Source organism: Sapajus apella, unplaced genomic scaffold (assembly GCF_009761245.1).
Source record: "Sapajus apella isolate SASKATOON/1434 unplaced genomic scaffold, GSC_monkey_1.0 scaffold3, whole genome shotgun sequence".
NCBI lineage: Eukaryota > Metazoa > Chordata > Mammalia > Primates > Cebidae > Sapajus > Sapajus apella.
This window is the reverse complement of record NW_022436943.1, coordinates 24,527,975-24,552,517: the sequence shown is the minus strand read 5'-3', so window position 1 is coordinate 24,552,517 and position 24,543 is coordinate 24,527,975. Positions and strand designations below refer to the sequence as shown.

The 24,543-nt window shown below is 41.7% G+C and overlaps 1 protein-coding gene across 5 annotated transcripts in view; it reads right to left on the bottom strand.

Annotated features, from left to right (window-relative positions):
* Positions 1–22,259, bottom strand: part of JPH1 (junctophilin 1) — a 78,592-nt gene extending 56,333 nt beyond the window's left edge. For 3 of the 5 annotated variants that reach the window (XM_032251007.1, XM_032251017.1, XM_032251027.1), the window contains exons 1-2: positions 21,637–22,165; positions 15,611–16,370 (exon numbers count right to left, since the gene is read on the bottom strand). In XM_032251007.1, the coding sequence (XP_032106898.1) occupies positions 15,611–16,370; positions 21,637–22,015 (1,139 nt within the window). In that variant the 5' untranslated portion in view covers positions 22,016–22,165. Of the gene's footprint in view, positions 1–15,610; positions 16,371–21,636 lie in introns of all 5 variants that reach the window. The other 2 variants (XM_032250987.1, XM_032250997.1) reach the window with 1 other exon arrangement.
* Positions 22,260–24,543: the final 2,284 nt, after the last annotated feature.

Genomic DNA, 24,543 nt, shown 5'->3' with positions numbered 1-24,543 from the left:
AACCCAGAATATCAGGAGAAGATTAAACAGGCTATGAAGCTAAAATTAAGGCTTATTACAAAAAGCCACGAAGACGACACTGTCCACAAATAATGAACACTGGTGATCTTTACTGCCTTTGAGGGGGTTTCTTCCTCCTCGGGCTGTGCGTCATTAGATGGGGTCTCCTTCTCCCACCTGGTAAAACTTCCATCCACTGTGACAAATCTTGCCTTTGCTTCCCTTCAAAATGTTGCCCAAGGACCAAATTCTTCACAAAGTCATTCAGATCAACTCTTCCTGGCACCATAGACAATAATCATATTGGGACCTTCTTTATTCACCCTGTCTCTCTAATATTTTTCCCTTTTTCTTATTATTCAGCATTTCTTTAGGGTGTTAAGTTTAGCCTAAAGCTGCCTCCTTAAATATTTTAAGTTCAGCCTAAAGGTTTCTCTGTACATCATGAACTATAACCTGAGTTTTGGGCCAATCAAAGGGGGTCAATGGTTCGAGCCATGTTCGAATAACACAAATGATGAGCTGTAGCCAGTCGGCTGTTTCTGTACCTCACCTTCCTTTCTCTGTCTATAAATCTTCTTCCACTACGCAGCTGCACAGGAATCTCTGAACCTCCTCTGGCTTGGGAGGCTGCCTGATGTGCGAATTGTCCTTCGCTCAATTAAACTCTGTTAAATTTAATTTGGCTAAAGTTTTTCTTTTAATAAGGGCCACATATGCATATTTACAGAGACACTGTTTATGGGGAGTGGGGTGCTTGTCTGATGCTTGTTTTTTTGTTGTTGCTGCATGCCTTCTATTATATTTCCCTTGAAATATATTTAACATGTTATCATTGGGCGTTGAATACAGGGGCAGTTCTGTAACTGTTACAAATATAGCAACTCTAATTTAAAGAAAACTTTTAGACAATAAAGTATAGTAGCTGAACTTTAATACCACAAAATTGATTCATTACTAAAAAGTTTAAAGAAAATAAAAAGAAAACCCCTTCAATGTGTTCTTCTTGCCCTCATTTTCACTTATGGAATTAAACATTAGTGACTGTTTACTCTAGAATAACATTTCAATAGTTCCAACAATGGGCTGTTTTCTGATCTAGTGAAGAGTTAGAATAATTTTTCAAAATGCTTTTACTATCAAATTCATGCAAATTACCATGAAACAAACAAACAAACAAAATAATCACTAGGATACAGGCAAAGTAAAAATTCTCTGGAAATGCTTTATAAACAAGTCAATCCACTCCTTTGTAATTCCTAGAAGACTAGCCATTTTGACATTTATATAAACTATGAAACCTTCATGGAATGTGGCAGAGCACTAGTAAACAAATACAGCTGACTGAATTGCTTCGTGTTATTTTTTAACCACCTCCCATGTGCATGCATTTTCTCCGACTCTAAGCTTGTGTGTGTGTGTGGGGGAGGGGGTCAGGCCCACCCGTTTTCCTCCCTTCACATCTAGCACAGTACTAAGTGTGTGAGTATTGATAATACTTCTGATATAAACAAGAATAACTTGTAAGTGAGTTGTGCTTGTGGAATGTTTACTGGTACTTCAAAATGGTTTTAATTTTGATTAGAGGGTCCTAACCATAATCTCGTTCCTAAGAGTACACAGTAGGACATTTTCCCTTTCATATCATCTTCTGATTGCAGATAAATCTGGAGTTGGAAAAGTAAAATGTCAATGATGTCTCACTACATTTACTAATTGAATACTTTCTATAAGAAACAATGGCGTTGTTATGTGAAGCCAGGTTCAAAAACAGGCAGAAGGACAAAAATTCACAAAAGAGTAGAGACCCAAACTCAGGTTTTCTGTGACAATCTGGTCTAGTTTCCCATTTCCTCACCCCTGTTTTATTGATAAGAAAGAAGGCTGGGTATGGTGGCTCACACCTGTAATCCCAGCATTTTGGGAGGCTGAGGCGGGCAGATCACAAGGTCAGGAGTTTGAGACCAGCCTGGCCAACATTAGTGAAACCCCATATCTACTAAAAAAAATTTAAAAAAAAATTAGCTGGGCATGGTGCAGCTTGAGTGTAATCCCAGTTACTCAGGAGGCTGAGGCAGGAGAATTGCTTGAACCCAGGAGACAGAGATTGTAGTAAGCTGAGATGGCACTATTGCACTCGAAAGAGAGAGAGAGAGAGAGAGAGAGAGAGAGAGAGAGAGAGAGAGAAAGAAAGAGACCCAGAAAGATTACTTGTTTCATATGTTTGAAATAAATCACCCATATACTGGGAGTGAGTTAACGTTTTTTATTAATCTTAATAGGGATATTAGAGTATCAACCACACAACATCTCAGACTTGCCTCTGTTCCTAACTCACTACTTGTATTCCATTAAGTCCTGCTAATTTTATCCCTTATGTTTCTGCCACACCTGACCTCAACCAGGGCCTTTTATCTCCTCCTCCACAGACCAGGCCTCCACTGCTGGCCCCACTTAAAATCTTTCTCTATGAAGCAGTCAGACCATCCATTCAAAGGCAGATGGCTCTCTTCTCAAATGCCTTTGAAGACTCCCCAAAACCAAAAGTAGAAAATATGACTCCCAAACCCTGGCAATTTTGTTTCCTATCATATCCCCTCCATGCAAAGTACCAAACTTTAGTGTGCCCAAATTTTAGAAATGCAAATTTCTGTACCTCATGCAAAGAAACATGAATTCAGTACTGGGTGGAGGACTAGAGAATTTTAAGCACCCCTTGTGATCTGCTGCAGTGGGAGGACAGAGAGAAAGCATTCTTCCACTATCCAGCTGGTTTCAGGAACTCACACTGTGTGCTTTCATTCCACTCTACCTTTGCTCAGGAGCTTCCTCCCATATGCAACACTGGCCACTGTTTGCTCCCTAACTTCTACTCATTCTTCGCCCGCATAGGCTCAGTTTCATCCTGCAAGCCCCATATGCCCTCAGTGTTCTTCCCTCTTTTTCATTTTCATAGTTTTTTTCTTCAAATTTACCATGTTATACTGACTTTATCTTTTTATAATTGTTTGGCTCCCAAGATTTGTGGCTATTGAACGAACAATGTCTATTAAATGAAACAGTGGCCAAATGAAGTCTATAACTAAATGATACCATTCCCGGACAGATCTTCTTTTATGAGCTTAAGGATAATACATGAGTTAAAAAAAAAATTCCTATTTTAATTCTCAAAATCCAGTGGAGGGGAAAGGCTTGGGGTCTGATGCTGTTGTGTGCTTGCTATGTGAATTTTCTATGCCTTAGTTTCCTACCAACTCACAGGGTTATCATGGGATGAGATGGGATGACAGATGTCAAATCCACACAGCAGGTAACTACTCAAGACCTGTTGGGTCTGGTTGTGTGTAGCCAAAAGGTATCACCCAAATTACTATCCTCAGACCACACGGAGAGAACAGTGTGCACCAGTGCATAACACACTTACGGGAAGCCTAGCAGCCTCTACATTGTTTCCCTATCTGGAAACACTGCCAAAACATTCATTTACTGCAAATAGCTAACTTTAATGTTTCTGTATACAAATACTGCTAATAAGATCCTGCTACCCCCCGAAATCGTACCTTTTAGACTCTATGTAGAAATAATTTTTTAAACTTTTTAAGGAAACCACTAATAATTTTTCCTTTTGCATTATAAAATTCGTATGTGTATTTTGTATGCTTTATTGATAGCATTCCTATTATCAGGTGTAAAATAACTTATTGGAAGAGGCATTTTGTTTCTTAATGCGGTCCATGCCTGCTATGGACCTTGAGTGTACATAATCGCAAAGGACTGACAGAGCTTAGGCAAGGAGGGGGACAAGGGAGAAGGCATTGAAGCAAGGAGCACTGCTGGTGCAAAGGGCTCCAGGAAAGTGTTGGTGATGAGCTCAGCCCGAATGGGTCACAGGTGCCTCTTAGTGGGTCCCTCCAACCTGCAGTCCCACAGCATCTGCCAGCTGCACAAAGGTACTGTGAACCTGGCAGGGTATTTGCTTTTAATGACAGGTTTTGTTTCTTATTCATTTCTGTATTCCCAGGGCCTACTGTTGTATTTGGACAGAGCTGGCACTAAATACATGTTTGCCAAATGATGCTTCTTTAGCATAATAATTTGGGAGAGTGATATTTTGTTCTAGTAGATTGCCAAGAAAAAAAAACACAGTCCAACAGAGCTTGCTCACTGGGTAGGTCCCTTGAGCACAAATCTTAGAAAGAATAACTTCACAAATTCAAGCATAGAAATTCAGATACCTGAATTGCATTGCCATAAAGCAACAAATTCCTAGTCACTTAATGTGAGAACTGATTTACTTGTACTTCTTTTTCTTTGAGGTGGAGTCTCACTCTGTTGTCCAGGCTATAGTGCAATGTTGTGGTCCTGGCTCACTACAATCTCTGCCTCCCAGGTTTAAGCAATTCTCCTGCTTCAGCCTCCTGAGTAGCTGGGATTACAGGCATGTGTACCACACCTGGCTAATTTTTGTATTTTTAGAAGAGAGAAGGTTTTACTGTGTTGGACAGGCTGGTCTCGAACTCCTGACCTCAAGGGATTCGTCCATCTTGGCCTCCCAAAGTGCTGGGATTACTGGCGTGTGCCACCATGCCTGGCCTATTTGTACTTCTTAAAAAGAGCTGTGTCTAGTATTATATACACAGATTTCCTCTTTCTCTGCATGTCCCATAAGAATCTTTTCCAGGGATTGGCTCCAAGTCTCTGCAAACACAGCTCAAATCTCTGAGTTCCAGACCCATCTTCCCCCATTATCTTTTGGGCTAGCATCCTGAAATTCAAGAAGCCAAAATCCAAACTTATCTTCCTCCCTAAATCTTTCCCTTCCTGTCTAGTATCCTTCTTAGTAAATGGTACCACCATCCAGTAGTTGTCTAAGCTAAGAACATGGAGCCAGTCTGACTCTTCCTTTTCTAGGCTTACCACGCTTACTCCACCAGCCATGGGTCCTTGTGAATCTGCCTGGGAGGCTCCCATTCAATCATGTGCTTCTTTCCATCCCACTTCCATGGCTTAGCCCAACACATAGGCTACAACCTAGATTACTAGTTAGCAAATAACTATTTTTACAGACAGGATCTTGCACTGTCCAAGGCTGAAATGCAGTGGTGTGATCACAGCTCACTGCAGCCTCAAACTCCTGGGCTCAAGTGATTTTCCTGCCTCAGCCTCCCAAAGTGCTGGGATTAAAGACCTGAGCCACTGCACCCAGCCTGTGACTATTTAATCTGTCTCCAGTTTCGCTACCCCTTACTCTCCCCAATACCTATACCACCAGCAGCCAGAGTGATCTTTCTAAAGATAATGATGTAATTCTGCCTAAGACCTATCAATAGCCTTCCCCTATCCTTGGGATAATGTCCAAACTCCCCCTTATAGGTTCAAGAGACCCTGCTCATCTCTCAACACCCTATACCTAGCACTCTTTTCCAACCATACTGCGCATTTTACTGGACCCCAAATACACATGGTCCATTGTCCTTTGCACCCACCTCTTTCTTCTGGAAAACACCCACACATCCCTTGGTTCTCACTCTGGATGCAGCCTGCAGACTCCTGCCTCCAGCCCCAGGCTATGATCAAGTCCCTTAGGGTTACCTAAGCAAGGGGCTGATAATCCATTGGGTAACAACTGCTTTTTCATCTGTCCTAACCAGACACATGATGAAAAGAATTAGGTCTTAATTACATTTCCATGGTATGTAACAGATTAATGTAACTAAGAATGATTAAAGTTGGTAATTCATTAAGAACTGAACCTTATAAAATGGGCTGGGCTACTATCACCCCTACCAGGGTATTTGGGTCTTTACAAAGTAATCTATTAGTCCACAGTTCAACTGATTTTCAAGTCACTTGACTGAGCAGCAAGGGGGCTGGGGGCATGGGTAAGGCCCTATCATCTGAGGCTTTTCTATTCTTACCCTTGAACCCTAAACTGCTGGCTTCTGTGGATTATCTCAACATGTCAAAACATGTCCCCCACATGTATCTCAAACGCTTCCCTAATGGATGGAAGGTGTGAAATCTTGAAATAATAATTCAAAAATCTCCCATGCCAATTTAAAAAATGACATTGATAGGGACTTCTAGACCAAGCAACTGAGATCAAAATTCTATTGACTCATTATAGTAAAAGTCACCAAAATTTTTGCCATATTTAAGATTAAAAATTTAAGAAAAACTTAAAAAAATTATTTGTTAATCTCTGACAATCTATTGTATTAAAAGTGCTAGAAAGTGAATTAATGTATTTTACTTGGCTTAAACAGCTTCCTTTTGGCCCATGTGGAAGTCCTAAGAAGACTGACTTCAAAGAGTTATGCTATTGAGAGCCAATCTTGATTCCTTACATATTAATTAAATTTTTGAGAAAGCAGCTTATTTTGAATTTAACATATTATACAAACAAATGTGAAGCACCAACTAAAACAGAAAGGTGAAATAATTAAAAGCTGATTTGACTTTATTCTCAAGAGGCTGTTGTACTAAAGCTGAATGACTTACATAAATACCTTTGGCATTTGTTGGATCCTGTTCCTAAACACAATGTTCATATTTCATCTATAATAAGAAAAGCATCTCAGAGATTTGCAAGGCACTAGTCTTGCAAGCGTCCAGTTTGGTGTCTTGAGTAAAGTGAGATTGGCAGAGTCAGCTTAATCCATAATGGAAAGTTGTGAGCAGGGTGCTTCGGCTGCCTGGCAGCTGCTACTTGGAGAAGTCTACCAGCTATGGCAGCGTGCATGCAGAACTCTGCCACTGGCTTAAAAACAGAGTTTCTCCAGGTCAAAGCTGAAACTCACACAAAGCATACAGGATAAAATATGAATGCAATCCCATTTTGCAGGGCTTTCCAGAAAACACAGGAGTAGGATGGTTTTCATTACAAATGATGCTACACTAAAAAGAAATTGCTGCTTTAACTCTTCATCTTTATACTATCGAGAAAGGGTCATATTTCAGGGCCTACAAGCTGGAATCTGTTGAAATTTGTACTATCTAAGCAAGATGAGGATTCTACAGTTAAAATAGGGCCAATATGTGTTCCTAAAACCTGGTTTATCATCATCTTGGAATTTTATTTTTCCCATCCAGTCTTCAGTGCCAGCTTTCACTAAGTAGATCTCTGCAAGACTGTATATTGTCTCATATCCCATTCATAACATATAGAGTGTCTTCTCCTTGTCCTCCCTGTTTAATCAAAGTGGAAGTCCATGCCTACACAATTTGAGTTTTTAAAAAACATGCTTTTAATGGCTTAAAAGTCTGGAGAACTGTGTGACCTTCCCATTTATTATGGCCCAAGACTAATTTTAATTACATCTGTATTCTCTTGAACCTACTTGTTAGTCACTAAAACATATGCCCATCTCAATGCCTCTGAGTGTCTGAATGGGCCTGGACTTGGGAGGGAGGGCTGGAGAAAGAATTTTTTTTTAAAATAAAGATCTTTAGAAATAAGATACCCTAAGGAGTTTTTACAACGCTGTCATAATGCACAGTGTTTGCATGTTATGTGTAATGACCTGTTGTATGGTGACTGATATGACATCGGAGCTGAAGGACAGGAGCTGGCCAGAGGAGTTTCTCTGTGCTCCCAAGTCACAGCTCTCAGTTGTATTACATCCAAGCCTAACCCCTTGCTTCAGGAGGCAGGACAGAGCTGGCACCTAGGTCATCTTTCAGCTGCTCCCATGAATAGAGAGAATGCTCAATGATTGCTCCTGGATCCCTTGATATGGATAATCATGTCTTTCCTTAAACAGCCAAGAAAAAATGTGAGGAAGTTAGACTAGGCACCCTCCTTTCTCCCATGGGAAATGGACATTCTTTGATAAAGAAGAGAAAAATGTATTTGAAAACTATATGTTCAATACAAAAATTATAAAGGATAACAATATAAAAATAAAAGGATGATGATCTACAGTAACTTCTGTTTTTTTTGAGACCTCGCTCTGTTGCCCCGGCTGGAGTGCAGTGGTGGGATCATCATTCGCTGCAATCTCCGCCTCCCAGGTTCAAGCGACTCTCCTGCCTCAGCCTCCCGAGTAGCTGAGATTACAGGTGCCCTCCACCGTGCCCAGCTAATTTTTGTAATTTTAGTAGAGATGGGGTTTCACCATGTTGGTCAGGCTGTTATCGAACTCCTGACTTCAAGGGATCCACCTACCTCGGCATACCAAAGTGCTGGGGTTATGGATGTGAGCCACCGTGCCCGGCCTACATTAACAACTTTAAGGTAAGACCTTTATTATCCTATGTTATCTTCAGAATAATACCTGGGGCATAACTTGATATAAATGAATATGCCATTTCCTTGCTCACTTTTCAGTCTTAAAAAATAAAATTGCCTGCTGACTTCACACAGCTCTGGGGCTGGAAATGGGCTGAGTTTTGATACAAGCTCATGTCTGCACACAGGTGGTCAAGCTCAGTAGATTTAACTGTCTTCTTTTTCCTTATCCCCATTTCTGCTTACCAAACCTTCCTTCCCTTCCTGTTTCCTTCCTCACTTCATCTTTACCTCCATCCCAGTTTGGCTTCTTGGTCTTCTATCAACTTTCACTTAAGAAGATGGTACTTCTAGGATTGCAACATTTCATGAAATATCAACTGCTATGTGTGGTTTACAGTTTACAAAGACCCAGGATACTCGCTCTCCCATTCAATCCTCAAAACAACCCTGCCATGAAGGGTAGGGTAACATGTTCACCATAACTTTTCTGAACTTCAGAGTCTGGGTGTTTCAACCAAGCCTCTGGAAGCACTGGTTACCAACAATTGCAAAGAGTGACAGGCAGCCAAGGTGCAGATATGGAAGAACACAGGTAGCAGAACTAAAGAAAATAACTAATGCTTTCCTTAGCAATAAATGCCCACATTTTAAGGTGATTTTGTCCTAAAATTTCTTTAACTATTTAACAACCTATTCATTACAATGACTTAGAAGGCATCAGATGGATTTCCTCTTCCCATAAAAATCACTTGTGCTAATTACTCAAAATTAACCAGAGCACCAGTAAAAGAAAAAAAAAAATCCAAGGAAAAGGTGATCTAAACTTTGTTTAAAAATGTAATAACACTATCATTACAGTACAGACATAAAGATAGCTTATAAACAGCTTTGACTTGCAAGAGAGAAAGGAAATCCCTCTTGTTAAGGAGAATTAAAAAATTTCAAAGTCTTGGCCCTTTATAATAACTTAGCAGAGGATGGGTTTTTTTCTAATATTGGTAATAGCCAGTGTTCTATCCCATCTAACTTTATGTGTTAAATTAAATGATATTGTTTGAGCCTAAGGAAAATGACCCCCATTCAAGAAAAACTTAAAAAAAAAAAAAGCTCCCACATTCTGACATATTACATGTTTTGGTGCTATCAAATACGGAAGCTAAGCCAATGTTATTGCAGTCAGGGTAAGCTGACTTCCTGGAGTTTTCACATCTAGAAGGGAATCTCTCATCCATATCACTGACTAACTCAATACTTATGAAGAGTGGAGATAACAGTTTGACTTAACCTGATACCCTTATTTCCTGGTTATATCTCATAACATTGTTGACTTAATTAAGGAAAAGGATACCTGTAGCACACACTTTGGCATTTTCATTCCTTGACTACCGTCATATTACAGCATGATGAATTATGAGAGCTAAGTTTCCATCCTTAAAATGTAATTTTACCCAGAAAAACCAAATCAGGAGCACTGGCAGTGGTCATACCCCATACCCTAAGTCGTGAAAATTTAATTAATTCATTCACCAAATATTTACTAGAGCACTTATTAACATGCCTTGATCTAAGCTTGCTGCTGGGCTTACAAGAGTGAGCAAAGCTGACTTCAGTCAGTCCATCCTTCCCATTCTAGTTGGGGTGAGAGATATTCAACAAATATTGTAAAATTAAATGTCAATTTAGACCAATGGGGGAATTTTAGACTAGAAGTGGGCTAAGAGGAAGTGGGGTTGAGGAAAACTTCCACTAAGAAGGGACTTAGGCTTAAAGCAGAGTGAAGACCCAGCAGCCTGAGGAGCTAGCCAGGGGGAGCAGGGACAGGGGCTGAGACCTCCCTTCCAACAGAAAGCAAGCTGCCGTGGTTGAACCATTCTGAGCATGGAGGAGAGGGGAACATCTGCATGAAAATGCAATATATCTTTTTTTATACAAAAGTATGGAGAATACTTTTAAAAAATCCTACAGGAAAGGTATGTATCATTTTTGTATTAAGTCCAAATTTGGCAAACATGGCATCAGATCTTAGTTCTGGGCTGGACTGGGGACAGAAGAGGACTTCCTCCTAAGATTACATGTCTGGGTGCCCCTATTATCACCTGAAGTGGCAGCAATGGTCAGGGAGAGGTTGGCAACAGGAGCAGCCCAGTCCCATGTGACCAGCTACCTATCCCCATCACTGACACTTCCTGGTAGTACTGGGAACCTGCCCAGCTGACTACCAGTGAGCTTCACTAGCTTCAGTGAGAGTGATCAGAGTTTGCCAAAGTCTACAGAATGGAACGGTTGCCTACTAACTTGCTAATCTCCTCACTTTATAGCTTTTTTCTTATAACAAAGCCAATAAAAGCAAAGTCTTGTGGTTATTAATTGCTTGAGGCCAGCTCTCTCCCACCCCTCCTACATCTTCCATATTCTTGCAAGATAATTATTTCTTCCAATACTTGGATCACACTAAGCTCTGCCTACACCTCTTCCTAAGTGATCTGTTCATTTCCACAGAAGTGGGGCTCTCTACAGGTCATCTCTTATTTGCTTTCTCAGCCAAATGCCTTACCTTAAAATTCTTTCTTAGAATATTTTTCCCAAGTAGTGATATCTTTGAACATCCCATTTAAGGAGTTATTGAGACAAGAGTCAATGGAGTAAAAATTGACCAAATGAGAAATGTAGTTGAAATGACAGGAACAGCTGAAGGAATTGAGGAGGCAAAAGCTAAGGGAATAAAAACTGAATGCCTAAGAAACAGAATGGAAACAAGAGGGATGGTGGGGTGATCTTAGGCAGAGCCTCAGTCCCTGCCTCTGAATGCGAGGGGCTTAGATCGGATGCTTTTTCTTGCCCTTTCCAGATCTGAAATTGGAGGCCTTCTGTCTCTTCCACCAAAACAGATTCTGCCTATATTCTCTAAAAAGTAAATTCAGCATACTGGGGGATCCAATTCTAAATTATAAGGCTCTAGTTATAGTTTAGGGCTCTGAAAAAGCACGCCAGGGACTCATAAGGGTCTGATTGGCCAAGTTGCCATCAAGGGTACACACTGACAAAGAAAAGGTCATGGAGCTTGGGCTTAGATACTAGCTCCACTCTCCCCAGTTCTAACATCTGTCTCTCGGAGTAGCATCTTCACCTAAGAGCAGAGATGCTGGGATCCCAGGACTAGAGGTGGTATGTCAGCTACTGGCATGGAGCAGCCTTGGTAGCTGCTAGGTACACTCATTTCTTGAGATATTTAGAGTTGCTCTCCCACCTTTTGAACATTTCTTAAAAAAAAAAAAGGTTGAGACCCTTTCTCAATCCCAGGTGATGATTTATATCCTTAGGACCAAGCAAAAGGGAAATAAAATTTTGTTAAATCTTATAAACGCAGTACTTTTTAGAGCAGAGCACAAGCCTAAAAATAAGTTCCAGGAGTCAGTAAATTATTAGCATCCCTATGGTCTTGACTCTTAAGTGCTAACCTGCTAGAATCTATCAACTCTATATCTACTATGTGACATCTACTATCTACCCTTATGTCATCCTGATAGTTTTTGACCTGTCAGAATTATAGAGAGGCCCATAATAAGCATTCGGAAACAAGCCTTCTGCGTGTGTTTACTGGGGAGCAACACAACTCCCTCTTCAGAGAAGCAAAGTAAAGATCCACAGATCTACCATGCTTTCGTGAATCTCTGGGCCAAAGATGGTTGGTTCTGTGTTTCCTGGAGACATTACTGGAGAATATAATTGTTTTCCTTTAGAGCCAACTTGAACCTTTGCTTCAAGATAAAATAGAATGATGGTACAAGGGCGGGCCCATTTCCCTGGGACTTAAAAAACAAATAAAAGTCTCTAAAGCATAAGTAACAGAAAGGGAATGAAAACATTACAGGAACAGTGGGGTGATCTTGGGTAGAGCCCAGGTCCCTGCCTCTGAATGCGAGGGGCTTGGACCAGATGCTCTCTCTTGGCCTTTCCAGATCTGAAATTGGGGGCCTTCAGTCTTCTCTACCAAGCCATCCTCACACCTCAGTCTCCTGAGTAGCTAGGACTACAGGTGTACACCACCACGCGTGGCTAACTTTCTTACTTTTTGTAGAGATGGGGTCTCACTATGTTGCTGAGAAACAGTGATTTACACTACCTGGGTGGACAAACTGAATAGTCAATAACTATTCATTGATCATCTCCGTTTGTTGCTAATGATGAATTAGTGACTTCAATAGCAGTAGCTGCCAAGAGACTTAGTTTCTAGTTTTTCTTCTGTCATCATTGGGCTAGGTAGGAAGAGTGTCATCTTATGTTCTTAAATTTTCAGTAGTTTTAAAAACAAAAACACCGATAACAGCAACCATAGAGGGGTCATACAGATGTTCTGTATGGACATTTTGTAGATATTCTGGCATTAGAAAGAGCTGTGGTTTATGACAATAATGTTGCTAAAAGTCATATCCCCCAGGCAGCAAATCTTAAGGGAATATTTTCTTATTTTTAAAGTTTTTAAAAGAGTTTAGAACTCTAAACTCAGAGCTATTTTAAGGGGAATGTCATTCCTTTAACTGCTTTCTCCAAAAACAAGTTATGAAGCTCTAATCTGAAGTATTCATTGTGTAATAGCAAGGAATCTGAGAAAAGGTCTAAAACAGTGAAACTGAGTAAAATATAGAAGGTTAATCAAATGCTTTTATTTTTAATTTGTTGATTGTGTCATCCGAATAATATTTTATTTACTGTGGTAAGAATAGTTAACATGAAACTTACCTTCTTAACAAATTCTTTGTTTGGTTTTGATTTTTGGGACAGGGTCTTGCTGTGACATGCGAGCAGGGGTGCATTGGCATAGTCACAGCTCACTGCAGTCTTGACCTCTAGGGCTCAAGCCATCCTCTCACCTCAGTCTCCCAAGTAGTTGGGACTACAGGTGTGTGCCCACCACGCCTAGCTAGTTTTCTTATTTTTTGTAGAGAGGGGGTCTCACTATGTTGCAGATTGGTCTTGAACTTCTGGGCTCAAGTGATCCTTCTGCCTCAGCATCCGAAAGTGCTGGTATTACAGGTGTGTACCACAGCACTTGACCTTGACAAATTCTTAAATGCACAATACAGGATTTTTAACTATAGGCACAATGTTGTAGTGCCGATTTATAGAACTTACTCATCTTGCACCCCTGAGAGTTTGTATCTGTTGAACAGCAACCCTCCATTTTCCCCACCCTACAATCCCTGGCAACTAACATTCTACTCTATGTTTCTATGAGCTTGACCACTTTAGATCAAGTGAGGTCACTGCAGTACTTGATTATGTGAGATCATGCAGTATTTGTTTTTCTGTGACTGGCTTATTTCATTTGCATAATGAATTCAGCATTTTAAACATAGCTAGGTGAAATCTTTATGAAGTAACTAACTGGCTAAAAGCATAAGGTCTTAAACTAAAGATCTCTTGATAATAACTATATAATACAGTATTCTCAAATGAAATAATACTACCCCCAAAAGGCTTTCAACAGAGAGAACGTGACTAGGACTTGGGTGATAGTTTTATAATACTGGCCTAATCAAAGATCATCTGTGCATTGCTAGTCCCTTTCTGTTATACAAACTCCTCCAATGGAAACTAATCATAAGTCATTTGTTGAAGTGTTCTGCACAGGTTCATTTTTCACCTGCCAAGACTGATCTGCCCTTAGCATATCACTAAGTTGTAAGGAGAAAATGACATGAAAGAATCCAAGTGTGCACTTAAAATTAGAGGCTAGGGCCTAACAATATATATCACTGGCTCTACAAGTAAGCTAGCAAGATTAGATGTGCTGAGTATCTGATCTATAAGCAAAATGAAAAGCAAAGTAGATCCAAAACTGTCATCTAAAGTAAAAGAGGCCTGGTAGAGAAGACAGGAGAGACCCTTCATCAAAGTTTGTGCTGATCAACAAAAAATATCAGCCTTGAAATGGGATTAGTTTGGGATAAAAATGAAAACCTTGAGGCCTTTTAACATAAAATATATAACATAATATACATCTAAAAGGGATGCAAAAAATGCAGCCTTACTTTACTTAGTAGCCCTACTTATTTTTTAAGTAGGGGCAGTTAAAAAATAAAAAAAAAGAACTCTAGAAGTACTAAGTTGAATCATATCATGTCACCATTTTTTTGTGCATTTAGAAGTTCAGTGGAAATTTCATATGGCTCAACCAAAAAAAACAAAAGAGGGGTTCATTAATACAATGCCAAGAATGAAAACCTGAAGACGTGCTAACATTTTGTGGTTTCAAAAGGACATTTACTTCTGTGTTAGAGTATTATTGAGGCAGAAACAGGATTTTTAATATTCTATGCTAAATTTATGCTTCAAGTCTTACAAAGCTGTGGCTAGTCAGTACCCACTTAAATCAGCCTAAAAATAAAATGTTCCATTTATAACCACACCTTTTTCTTTTTGTCTCACCTATGATGTCCTTCCCTAATAGAACTCTATTCCCAATAGATTTCTCTATCCGTCTTGCTGGATACCTGAAACCAGCTATTAATGGTAAAACTTCAAGCACATAGTCCTTCTGTGCCCACACATACACCCCACTTGTCAATCTATTATTCACCGGCTTTCTCCTACTCACTCCAGCCTTTCTCCACTGCTCTTCTTTCTTCCAACGTTGGCACACTGAGAGTCCCATCTGTCCATGTCAGGTTCTCTCCACCCCTTTCCTTTTAATACACCAGTGACCTAATCTCTTCTGCATAGAATGTGATGATTCTTGTGGGTCTCTTTGCCTTTCCCATGTAGCTCTGTTGTTTTAAACAATGCATGGCAGGTTTTGTCATGTTAGTTTCCACTTTTGACATATGTAGATTTTGGTGGCTGTCTCAAAATCAATTTCACCTCTAAGGTTTCAGTAAACAGAATATGAACTGTATAAGCTAGGATAAGTATATATACCTCCAATGTAAATATCAGAATAAAGGTACACATCTATACTAAGTATGTTTCTACATGGATTACTATTTTCTTTTGGCACACAAAACACAGTGCTTTCTATGGCAGTATTTCAGAGGTCTTTCTTAAAAAATACAAAAAACAAAAAACAAAAGAAAACAATAACTTCCCTGGCTCAGGAAGATGAGCACAGGGTCTCACGCTGTTAAATATTAGAGAAGTAATTTAGAATAGGAAGGGGAGCTTAAAGTGCCTTCGACATTTTTTGATGATGGCAAGTTTCAGAACAGTGCAGGTACATTTCTGATTTTCATTCTACTGTGTGTAATCATTTTTCACCTTTGATTTTTTAGCAGTTCTAGAACGCATTTAGCGATGCCACCTGCAGACAGACAAATATAACATTTGATACTCCATTGTTCTGACCGACCTGGCAAAACCGCCCACCCTGCATTTACTTACCTTGAATTTGCTATTTCCACTTTGGTTCTCGCCATGGCAGCTGCTCTTTGGGCGCCTTCAATTGCTCTGTCCACCTTCTCCCTAGTTTTTGTATGTCTTATTGGTATAAGCTGCTTCCTTATCCCACGGACCAGAATATTATTTTTGTATTTTCCCTCTTCTTTGGAGCCGTCAGGAAACACGGTACAGCCATATCCATGCCTCTTGTTATTTGCCCACTCGCCTTCATACTTCATGCCATTGGAGCGCTCGCTAACGCCAAAGCCATTGCGCTTGTCGTTCTTCCACTCGCCCATGTAGGTTTCCGTGGTGGTGGCGTCCACGTGGTCTTCCACCGGGCAAAAATCACAATCTACATCGCCGAAGCTGATCGTGGAGTTGGCATCGCTGGAACTAATTCTGCTCATGGCCGCGTCGCTGCGGACAGAGCTGCGCTTGCTCGAGATGGAAGACTTGGATTCCGACTTGCGAAGTTTCATGCTTCCGAGAAGGGAGCCCCTCCGGAAGAGGCCGCCCTTCTTCTTGCCCGCGAGCTCAGCGTCTGCGTGGAAGTTGAGCACGAAACCGCCGCGGGTGCCGGCCGGGCTGTCGGTGGCGGCCGCGGCATCGTGGAGCACGCTGCCGTTGCTCTGTTCGCTGCGCAGCGAGGCCAGCGAGGTGCGCAGCGGGGAGCGGATCACCGTGGCCATGCCGTAGGGCACGCTCTGGCGCACGCCGTAGCCATGCCGCATGCCTCCGGCCCACTGGCCCTGGTAGGTACCTTGGAGAGACCGCAAGAAAGCACCTTGTGAGCAGGGGGCAGAAGCTGCGCTACAGCCTGCACCATCCAGCGCGCAGTGGTGCAGGCCTGCCCAGGGTCAAATCTGACCCATTCCAAGTCAACCCTGGGGGATACTTTGCATCCACTTGTGAACCTCCCCCACCACCGTAATTCTAGGTGTAAGGATTTAATGTCATTGTATAGAGTTTTCCAGTACTCAGATGTTTTTTACTTTTCATTAAAAAATTTGTATATTTCAGAGGAAAACCACTACCTTCTAATACAAAAAGTTAATACTGGGAAACAACATTCCTCTCTGAAATTAATGCATCAAAAATTCCTCTTAGGAAGACAAGGAAAGAGGAGAAGAGGAAATGAATTCTATTCGTAAATTTTATTCTAAGATTACTAATTTAGCTGGAAAACTCTAAAAAATGACTTTTAGGTCTACGCCAGTATAACATTCCAAAAAGCACACAGGCTTAAATCTGAATACTTGGGACACAGTCATCAAATGAACGTCTAAAATTTTCCATTACATTCAGCATCTCTTTTTTTAGGGTAGAGAAAACTGTTGAATATTTAGGATTATCATTTGAATTTGGGTGAGCCTTTTTGAGCTAAGAGTGAATTGACAACCACAATATTATATATTTTGAACACAATGAATTATTATGAAAAAAACAGCAATTTAACATTTTTGTGCTTCTAAATGAAAAGATCAAAGCTTTGTGCCATAACACTTGCCCAATCTCTGCATCATCTATGGATTTCCCTAGCTGCCACTGCATTGTGAATCACGCCACAGACTAGGAGCACCCTGAAGGCAGGAATTACTTCGTATGAGAACACAAAATTTTCTTGTGTCCTGTGGTCTGTGTTTGTGGACTGAGGGTGTTTGATGACTATGTTGACAGTAAAAAGCTATGGTGGCCAAAAAAATATACCCCTTACCCCTGGGGAAACTGATATAAGGCCAGATGAAATCTTCCACTGTTAGCATTTTGGATTTCGTCTCAGAGGAAAGGTGTATTTGACAGTATCCATTAAAATGTTGTTGATGCCAGATCACTCTGTCAACAAATATTATGCTTTTTCAGGATAATCTCTAAACCATTTGTTTGTATTTTTTTGCTACTAAAATAAACAAAGACATTAAAAAGTAACCTGGTACAAGCTTTAAAATAATGTTATGAGGAAATGAATGTTAAATTAGGGAATTTAGAAGTTTCTTTTCAAAATCAAGGCCATTTCCTTTAATTAAGAATAAATTTTAGTTTACAGTATCCCTCAAAAGAAGCTATCTGGAAAATTTTAAATGTAATTACTTCTGTGTTATTCATAACAATTCACAATGTCATAGAAAATAAATCATGATTGGTCTGTCTTGAACTTTTTCCATTTCTGATTATATAGATCTACCCTGCAGTCACTTTGTATTTTATATTGCCATGTACAGATTTCCACTGTACGGCATACATTCATTTTTAAAACACTAAGCAAAAATGCTAGTGGTTTTATGTAACTGTTTTAACAATGGCTGGTTATTTCACTGCAATTGAAAGTTAAAACCATAATGACTCCCAAGTCAACAGTTTTGACCAATTTCAAGACTGCCTTCTCTTGTTCATTCTGACATATGTGACATAGGCAATAGTAGGTATACAATGAAATACTAAGTGGGTCTGGTACTCTGAATGTCATATTCTGAGTAGATGTGAAGTATTAACCTGACATCCATGAACTTTTGAGGAGGTGGGTGGCCCATAGTTTTCTCCAAAAGATTAACCCAAGAGGATAAGATAGTCATGTAAAACATTTCAGGCTGAGAAGCTTCCTACTGAATATTGGCCATGTCCAAATACCATCATCTCAACAGGAATGGGAATGGAATTACTAGGAAATTTTGACTGACTTTTTCTTTGCCTCTAGGTAAAATTTAAATTCTAGGATGAAAGTTATACAACCTGGCCTGAATGTACTAAAATAAATCACCTTATTTTTAGTATTCTGTTGGTTAAACAAATGCTATAATCATATCCTCCTAACTTTTATCTATAGTGACAAGTTAATTTTGCTAGAACAATTTGCAGAGATGCTGTTTGATATCAATAAGTAGCTGCACTTTTAAAACACAACCATACCATCTTGGTTAATGTCTAACACTGATGGAAAATTAACAGCTAGTTTCCTTAAACTGTTATCTCCAAAAATAAGATTAGTACAGTATTTAGAATTTCCAAAAAAGTATGGCTTGAAAATCCAAGCTGTTTAAGGCAACAGCAATAATTAGAAAGTTTAAGTCTCTGCTTAACTGTCAAATAAAGAAGGGAGGACAAGAGCATTGGCCACATTCCCCTCCGATTTTGTTAAATCACAGTATATGAAAGAATTCCTCCACAGAATTGCTAGAAACCAATTTACAGTCAAACTGTTAGCAGTTCATCTGAAATTTAAAATAGGTTTCGTTTAGTCAATGAACCTAGAAAAAAAGGGCCTATTTCTTTATGAAGCAGGTGGGTTCCAACTTCTTCCTGCTGCTCAAATAAAGTTCTAATTAGTTCCTCTTGATTCCTAAAATATAGATGCATATTTCACAAGTGTAAAAATTACTTTTACCAGTTTTAAACGGTATTCATTTGGGAGCTAATTTTTTAGATCTAGTCATTTTAAGTACACAGTCTTGTAGTGGAAGGCATCCAGCTTAGGAGTTTCAGTCAAATTTGCACTTTGCTATGCCAAACCTAAGTTTATATGCTACGAATGGGTATGTGCAAGAATGCATCTAGTTAACAAAACATTTGTGTTTTCCCAGATATTTTCAATAGTTTTATGACAAATGAAAAAAACAAAGTACAGATCAGAATTAGCACAAAAAATTCTGGGCACTTACACTTGGATTTCATGAGTATGATAACTTATTGTTAATATTCAGGGGGTTTCTATTTCAGCCACACTTCACGCACAAATCACTAATAAAATAAATTGATACTTGTCACATGGAATTACTGCTTCCTTCTTCCTCCAGTTTAATGTCACCACAAAATACACGGACTCAGATTTTCCCTGAGTCTGATACAGGGCGTACAGGAATGGACATGTGGCGGCAGGGAGAGTGGAGACAAAAACAAGCCAGCTCCTTAGTGAGAACAGGCAAACCCAAGCTAACTTTTTAGTGATATTCCTATTTTGGCCAAAACTTTTGTATAAAATAAGTTATAGCAATACCCTTGCTTGAGACTCCCTTTATGATTGAGGACTTTCTAATGAAATAATATGAGAGACAGCAGAAAATCCACTAGTATAAAGTAGATATTCAATAGTGATTTTTAAGGTTTTTCTTCCTAACTAGCATATTAGATTATTTTTGGGAAGAAAAAGAAAACCACAGTACCACCCATGATGATGCCAAATTTTAAGTTTTTTTTTAAAGTTTATTTTAAAACTGAAGGCAGATTATTCATAAAGTCATTCTGGAGACTTATTTGGGCTTCTATGACATGCACACAGACAGCCTCTACTGTGCTATATATATTTTGATTACTAGGTATAATGAATACTCTAAACCAAGAGTGTGTTTAGTGAATAGCATCTTTAAAAGGAGACTATTTTAAACCTTCCAAAATTGAAGAGAACCATCCCTGGCCTTCTTAAAAGGTTATAAAATGATGCACACATTAAAAAAAAATAAATTTTGCCTTCTACTTCTGAGCATGGAATTTAGTTATATGGTAGAACTGGGCCCTCCAATAAAATCCAGTCACAAAGTAACATATTTATAGGGCTGTCAACCAGGCATTTTATGCCCATTCAGAACATTTAAGGGTCCCAATTAACTACTGTGAAACTTGGGACTCATACAGCCCCACAGAAAAGTATTAGAGAAAGTTTTTCTCTTTTAATCCATGAGAACCATATGCTTTATTTATACTGCAGGATGAAAAGATGTCCTTTTTAGCAAGTTCTACCATTCTGCCATTTCGCATTTGAAACACGGCCCAAGTGTTCTAAGTGAAGTGTACAAATTGTGTGAGCTTTTATGCAGTGGTATAAATGGGGATGCAGTGGGCTGGAGAAACTTTTAATTGGATCCCTTTAGTATCCTCCAACTCTGAGCTGCTTAATTCCAAAAAGTGATATTGCCTCCTACAACCCTTTTCAATTAAATATGATGTTTATTAACAGGAAATGCACTTTGCTAAGGCATAAGCCATTCGCGAATATCTTTCTCCGCGTATTACACAAGGAAATTCAGCAGGTTTTGACACCTGTTTCAATAATGTATACCTTTCCTAATAAAAGAGGAACTTCTGTCCTGGTATATACACAATCTCTTTGGCAAATATTGTTAAATACTAAAATAAGGTGATCTTTGTTCACAGCCAGGCATACCGCTTAGGTCATACATAATGCAAATTATTGTTTCAGTATTGCCATTCTCAGGAGTAAAGTAGCTGCTAGGAACACACCTGTCAACTGTATTTTTTTTTTTTTTATGTAGACTTCGTTGCCCATTTCTAAAATATTTTCCTAGTAATTTGTCCAAGATCTCCAGGTCAGCAAAGACTGCTATGCTTTTCATGGACGACCCATACTGTAAGGAACAGAATGAAAACTAGGAACTCACACGCTCTGAACTCCACCTGCATCAGGTGGCCTTTCCGCTCGCATAACTAGGACGTTTCCAAATGCACCCCCAAATAAGGTACAATTCCCCAACATCCTAGTTACGGGGTTCTGGCTTCTATCTTTAGGCTACTAGAGGACCAGAAGCGAAATACGACTCCACGTGAAACCAATCCGGGGAGCGGTCAGCACGGACCGCCAGCCTCACCCGCTCAGGGTGTTCGCTCTAACTCCACCGGACTGGCGATTTCAAACCCGGCCGGGAGAGGGAGGGATCAGGAACGTAATGTGACGGGCTCAAGTGACAGCGTCCTCTCTCCAGCCCAGCCCTCCCGGGCAGCGCTCCCTCCCGGTGGCAGCGCAGCGCTGGCGCCGGCCAGGTACATTCACGCCTCGCTCTCCAGAGTGTGGACACACCGCCCGCTCTGAGAACGGGCTCAGATTCAGCCCTCGCGCCCCAGTCCGGCCCCAGCGCCCCCTCTGGGGAGGGCGGGCGCGGGCGAGGGGTAGGAGGCGCCCCCAGGTGTTTTGGCGGGTTTCCGGACACGTGCGCCCGGCGTCCTCCCCGCTTCCCCGCAGCCTGGGCAGAGCCCATCGCACCAGCTCGCGGAGCAGCCGAGCCGCCCGCTACGCCGCTCACCTCCGTCCCCGTAGGTCTCCACGCCGTACCCGTCCTGCAGCCCGTTACTCCAGGTACCCTCGTAGCGAGCGGGGGTGCACAGGCTCTGCCGGACCCCGTAGCGCCCCTTGAAACCATGTGACCACTCCCCCCGGTACATCCACTTGCCCTTCGTCTCCACCCCCAGCCCATGCCGCTTGCCCTGCGCCCAGTAGCCCTGGTAGGTGTTGCCGCTGGGCCAGGTGTAGCCTCCGACCACCTCGAAGCCGTGCGACCAGGAGCCAGAGTACTCGCCCTGGCCCTTGGGCCCCGTGCAGATGCCATGCCCGTGCGCCTTGCCCTCCTCCCAGCCGCCGCAGTAGGTGCCGCCATCGTCGAAGTCGAACCTTCCGCCCGTCATTCGGGGGGCAGCCCCGGCGCGCTCCCCGCAGGGGCACGGACGCGGGCAGTGCTGGGCACGGCAGGGTGTAGCGCGGGGGTGGGGGCCCGGCGGGCGAGCTCACGACAGCGGCCCGGGCAGCTCGCGCCGCCGCTCGGCTCCAGTCCGACGCCGCCCCCGTCCTCCCTCCTCTTTTGCCGCCGCCACCGCCGCCTTCCTCCTCCTCTTTCGCCGCCGCCGCCCCGGCCAGCGCCGCGCGCGAGAGGACAGCCCAAGCTCCGGAGCGGACCTTCAGCTGCTCCCGCCCGCCCACGTGAGCCGGGCGCCGCCCCGCGCCCGCCCCTCGTCCCCTCCCCGGGCGCCGAGGCCCGGCCCCGCTGCGCTCCCGCCCCACCGGGCCCTGCCCCCAGCCCCGGGAGCCGCTGCTTCCCCGGCGGGCGGGCGCGCGCGCAGGGACCGGCTGGCGCGCATGTGTTCGCGCAGTGGGATGCCGGTGGGAGGACGAGTGTACCCGGGGACGCACGAGAATCCCTGCCTGGAGATGAAGGCGCGGCTGCCTGTGTGGGGGCCGCTTGCGGGCGCCGGAGCCTCCTATGTTTGTGTTTGGGGTTTTTCAATGTGGTTAAGCTCCTGTGAGTGCGGCCACGTGTGTGTTGAGGGAAAACTCATTGTATGCGTGTTTGTCTGCGTGGGGTATGTAGTTGCATTGTTTTCAGCCTTCAAACTTGTGTACTGTTGCGTTTGTCATGCTCAGCTGTCATTGTGAATTAATATCTCCTAGATATATGTATGCATGTGATGTAAATCTGCGGCAGCCTAGATATAATTGTGCAGAGTGTTCTTTTACACCTACCCATTTCAAAGCACACGTGTTCGCATTTATTTAATGAAGACACTGAGGGAGAGCAGTACAGTTTGAAAAAGCACAGAATATATTGGTTAGTTTTTTATTCATAGTGATGAAGAGGATGTTTTTAATCGGCCTTTGGAGGGGTACAGGGTATTCCTTTTACATCAGAGCCTGCTCCCCCTCGTGCCTCGTTTGTGCTTCGTAACAACTTTAGAGATTCTTTCGCCTGGAGCTGTGTGCGCAACATGCAGACGGCTCGGTCTGTGTATATTGTGTCAGTGTCTCGAATGTACACCTCTCACTGGTATCCACTGTTTAAGAAAGTAAACAGAAGCTTGCAAGGAGCAATATGGTAAGTAAAACACTGCTCTAAACTTGCAAAGAGGCTGTGACCTACAAAACCAGGGAGAGATGTCAGCTGATCTGCTTTCTAGCTACAACACTGCTTTGTCGAATTCACTTTAGACAACTCTTCTAAACTTTTAAACCTCGATTTCACCGTCTTCCAAATGGGAATAACGTGATTTGCCTTTCTCTTTCTATATTAGGTAGTAACTGAGTATATTGTGGCTGCAGTGCCAAACCAAAAATTAGAGATTTGGTAATAGGCAAGTTCAGTCAGCATTGCCTCTGGTGAGAGCCGGCGTTGTTCGCCACCTCATCCTCACAATGTCCAGGGAGGACACTTCTCCCAGGTTCACGGCCTAGGGTCTTAGTTTGGCTTCTCGAGGAAACTGATTTGAAGTGTATTCCTGTTCTTTCTAAGGCTGAGAGGCCTTTGGATGACTAGGTGAGCATCAGAAGCTGCCAAAGATTCTTTCACTAAGTATTTGATATTCAGATATAAATATAAGGACAGCTGTCAGGAAGGCAGCCTGGGAAAAATTAGACTAAACTGCACAGAAAAGGAACTGAAATTGACCTTGATTGCCTTGATCTCAGGACCAGAGCCGACCTTTCCTGCTTACCTGGCCGAAAGACTGAAAGAAAAATCTCAGTTTATACAGAACCAAATCACCAAAGAGAATTAGAAGCCCTCATCCATGGCACTGCCCGCAGAGTTGCCAGGAATAGTGCTTACCCTAGTGGCCTGAAATAATTATGCATCTCTCAAAGCATCTTGTCCTGGACTGGGGATTGATTTAGGCCGCTGGGAAGATGAGGGCCAGGACTTTGCGACTGAGCCGTAATTCCATTTCCCTCTTATGGGATACACCAGAATCAAGAGCTTGTGTAGAGAGATACATTCCCATCTATTTTGAAGTTCTGTATGATATGAGAAAAAGTGTGGTTGCTCAAGCCAATATTTTGAATGGGGGAGTCTGTTTCTAAACCAGATTTCTTTACAGAGTGGTCTTTGTTGGTTTGCCCTTTTTTTTGGACCCACCCAGTGTGTTAGCACCCATATATATTCTTTAAGTGGATAAATTTTGGAAACCTTTATGTGTTTATTTATTACTCTTTCTAATTAGTTGTCATGCAAAGAACCTTAATTAAAAGTGAGATTTTACCACCAGATATCTATAATTAAATTTTAATTTTAGCCTAGGTCTGTATTGGCTTTCTTCATGGAAGAAATTAGTAATTTTGGTAACTTACTAAATAATTTTTGGCAAATAACCATATACACCATGTTTCCATTTACCTGCTGCCATCACAAGGGAATGTTTTCCCAGTCACGAAGATGTATGTGTTAGTG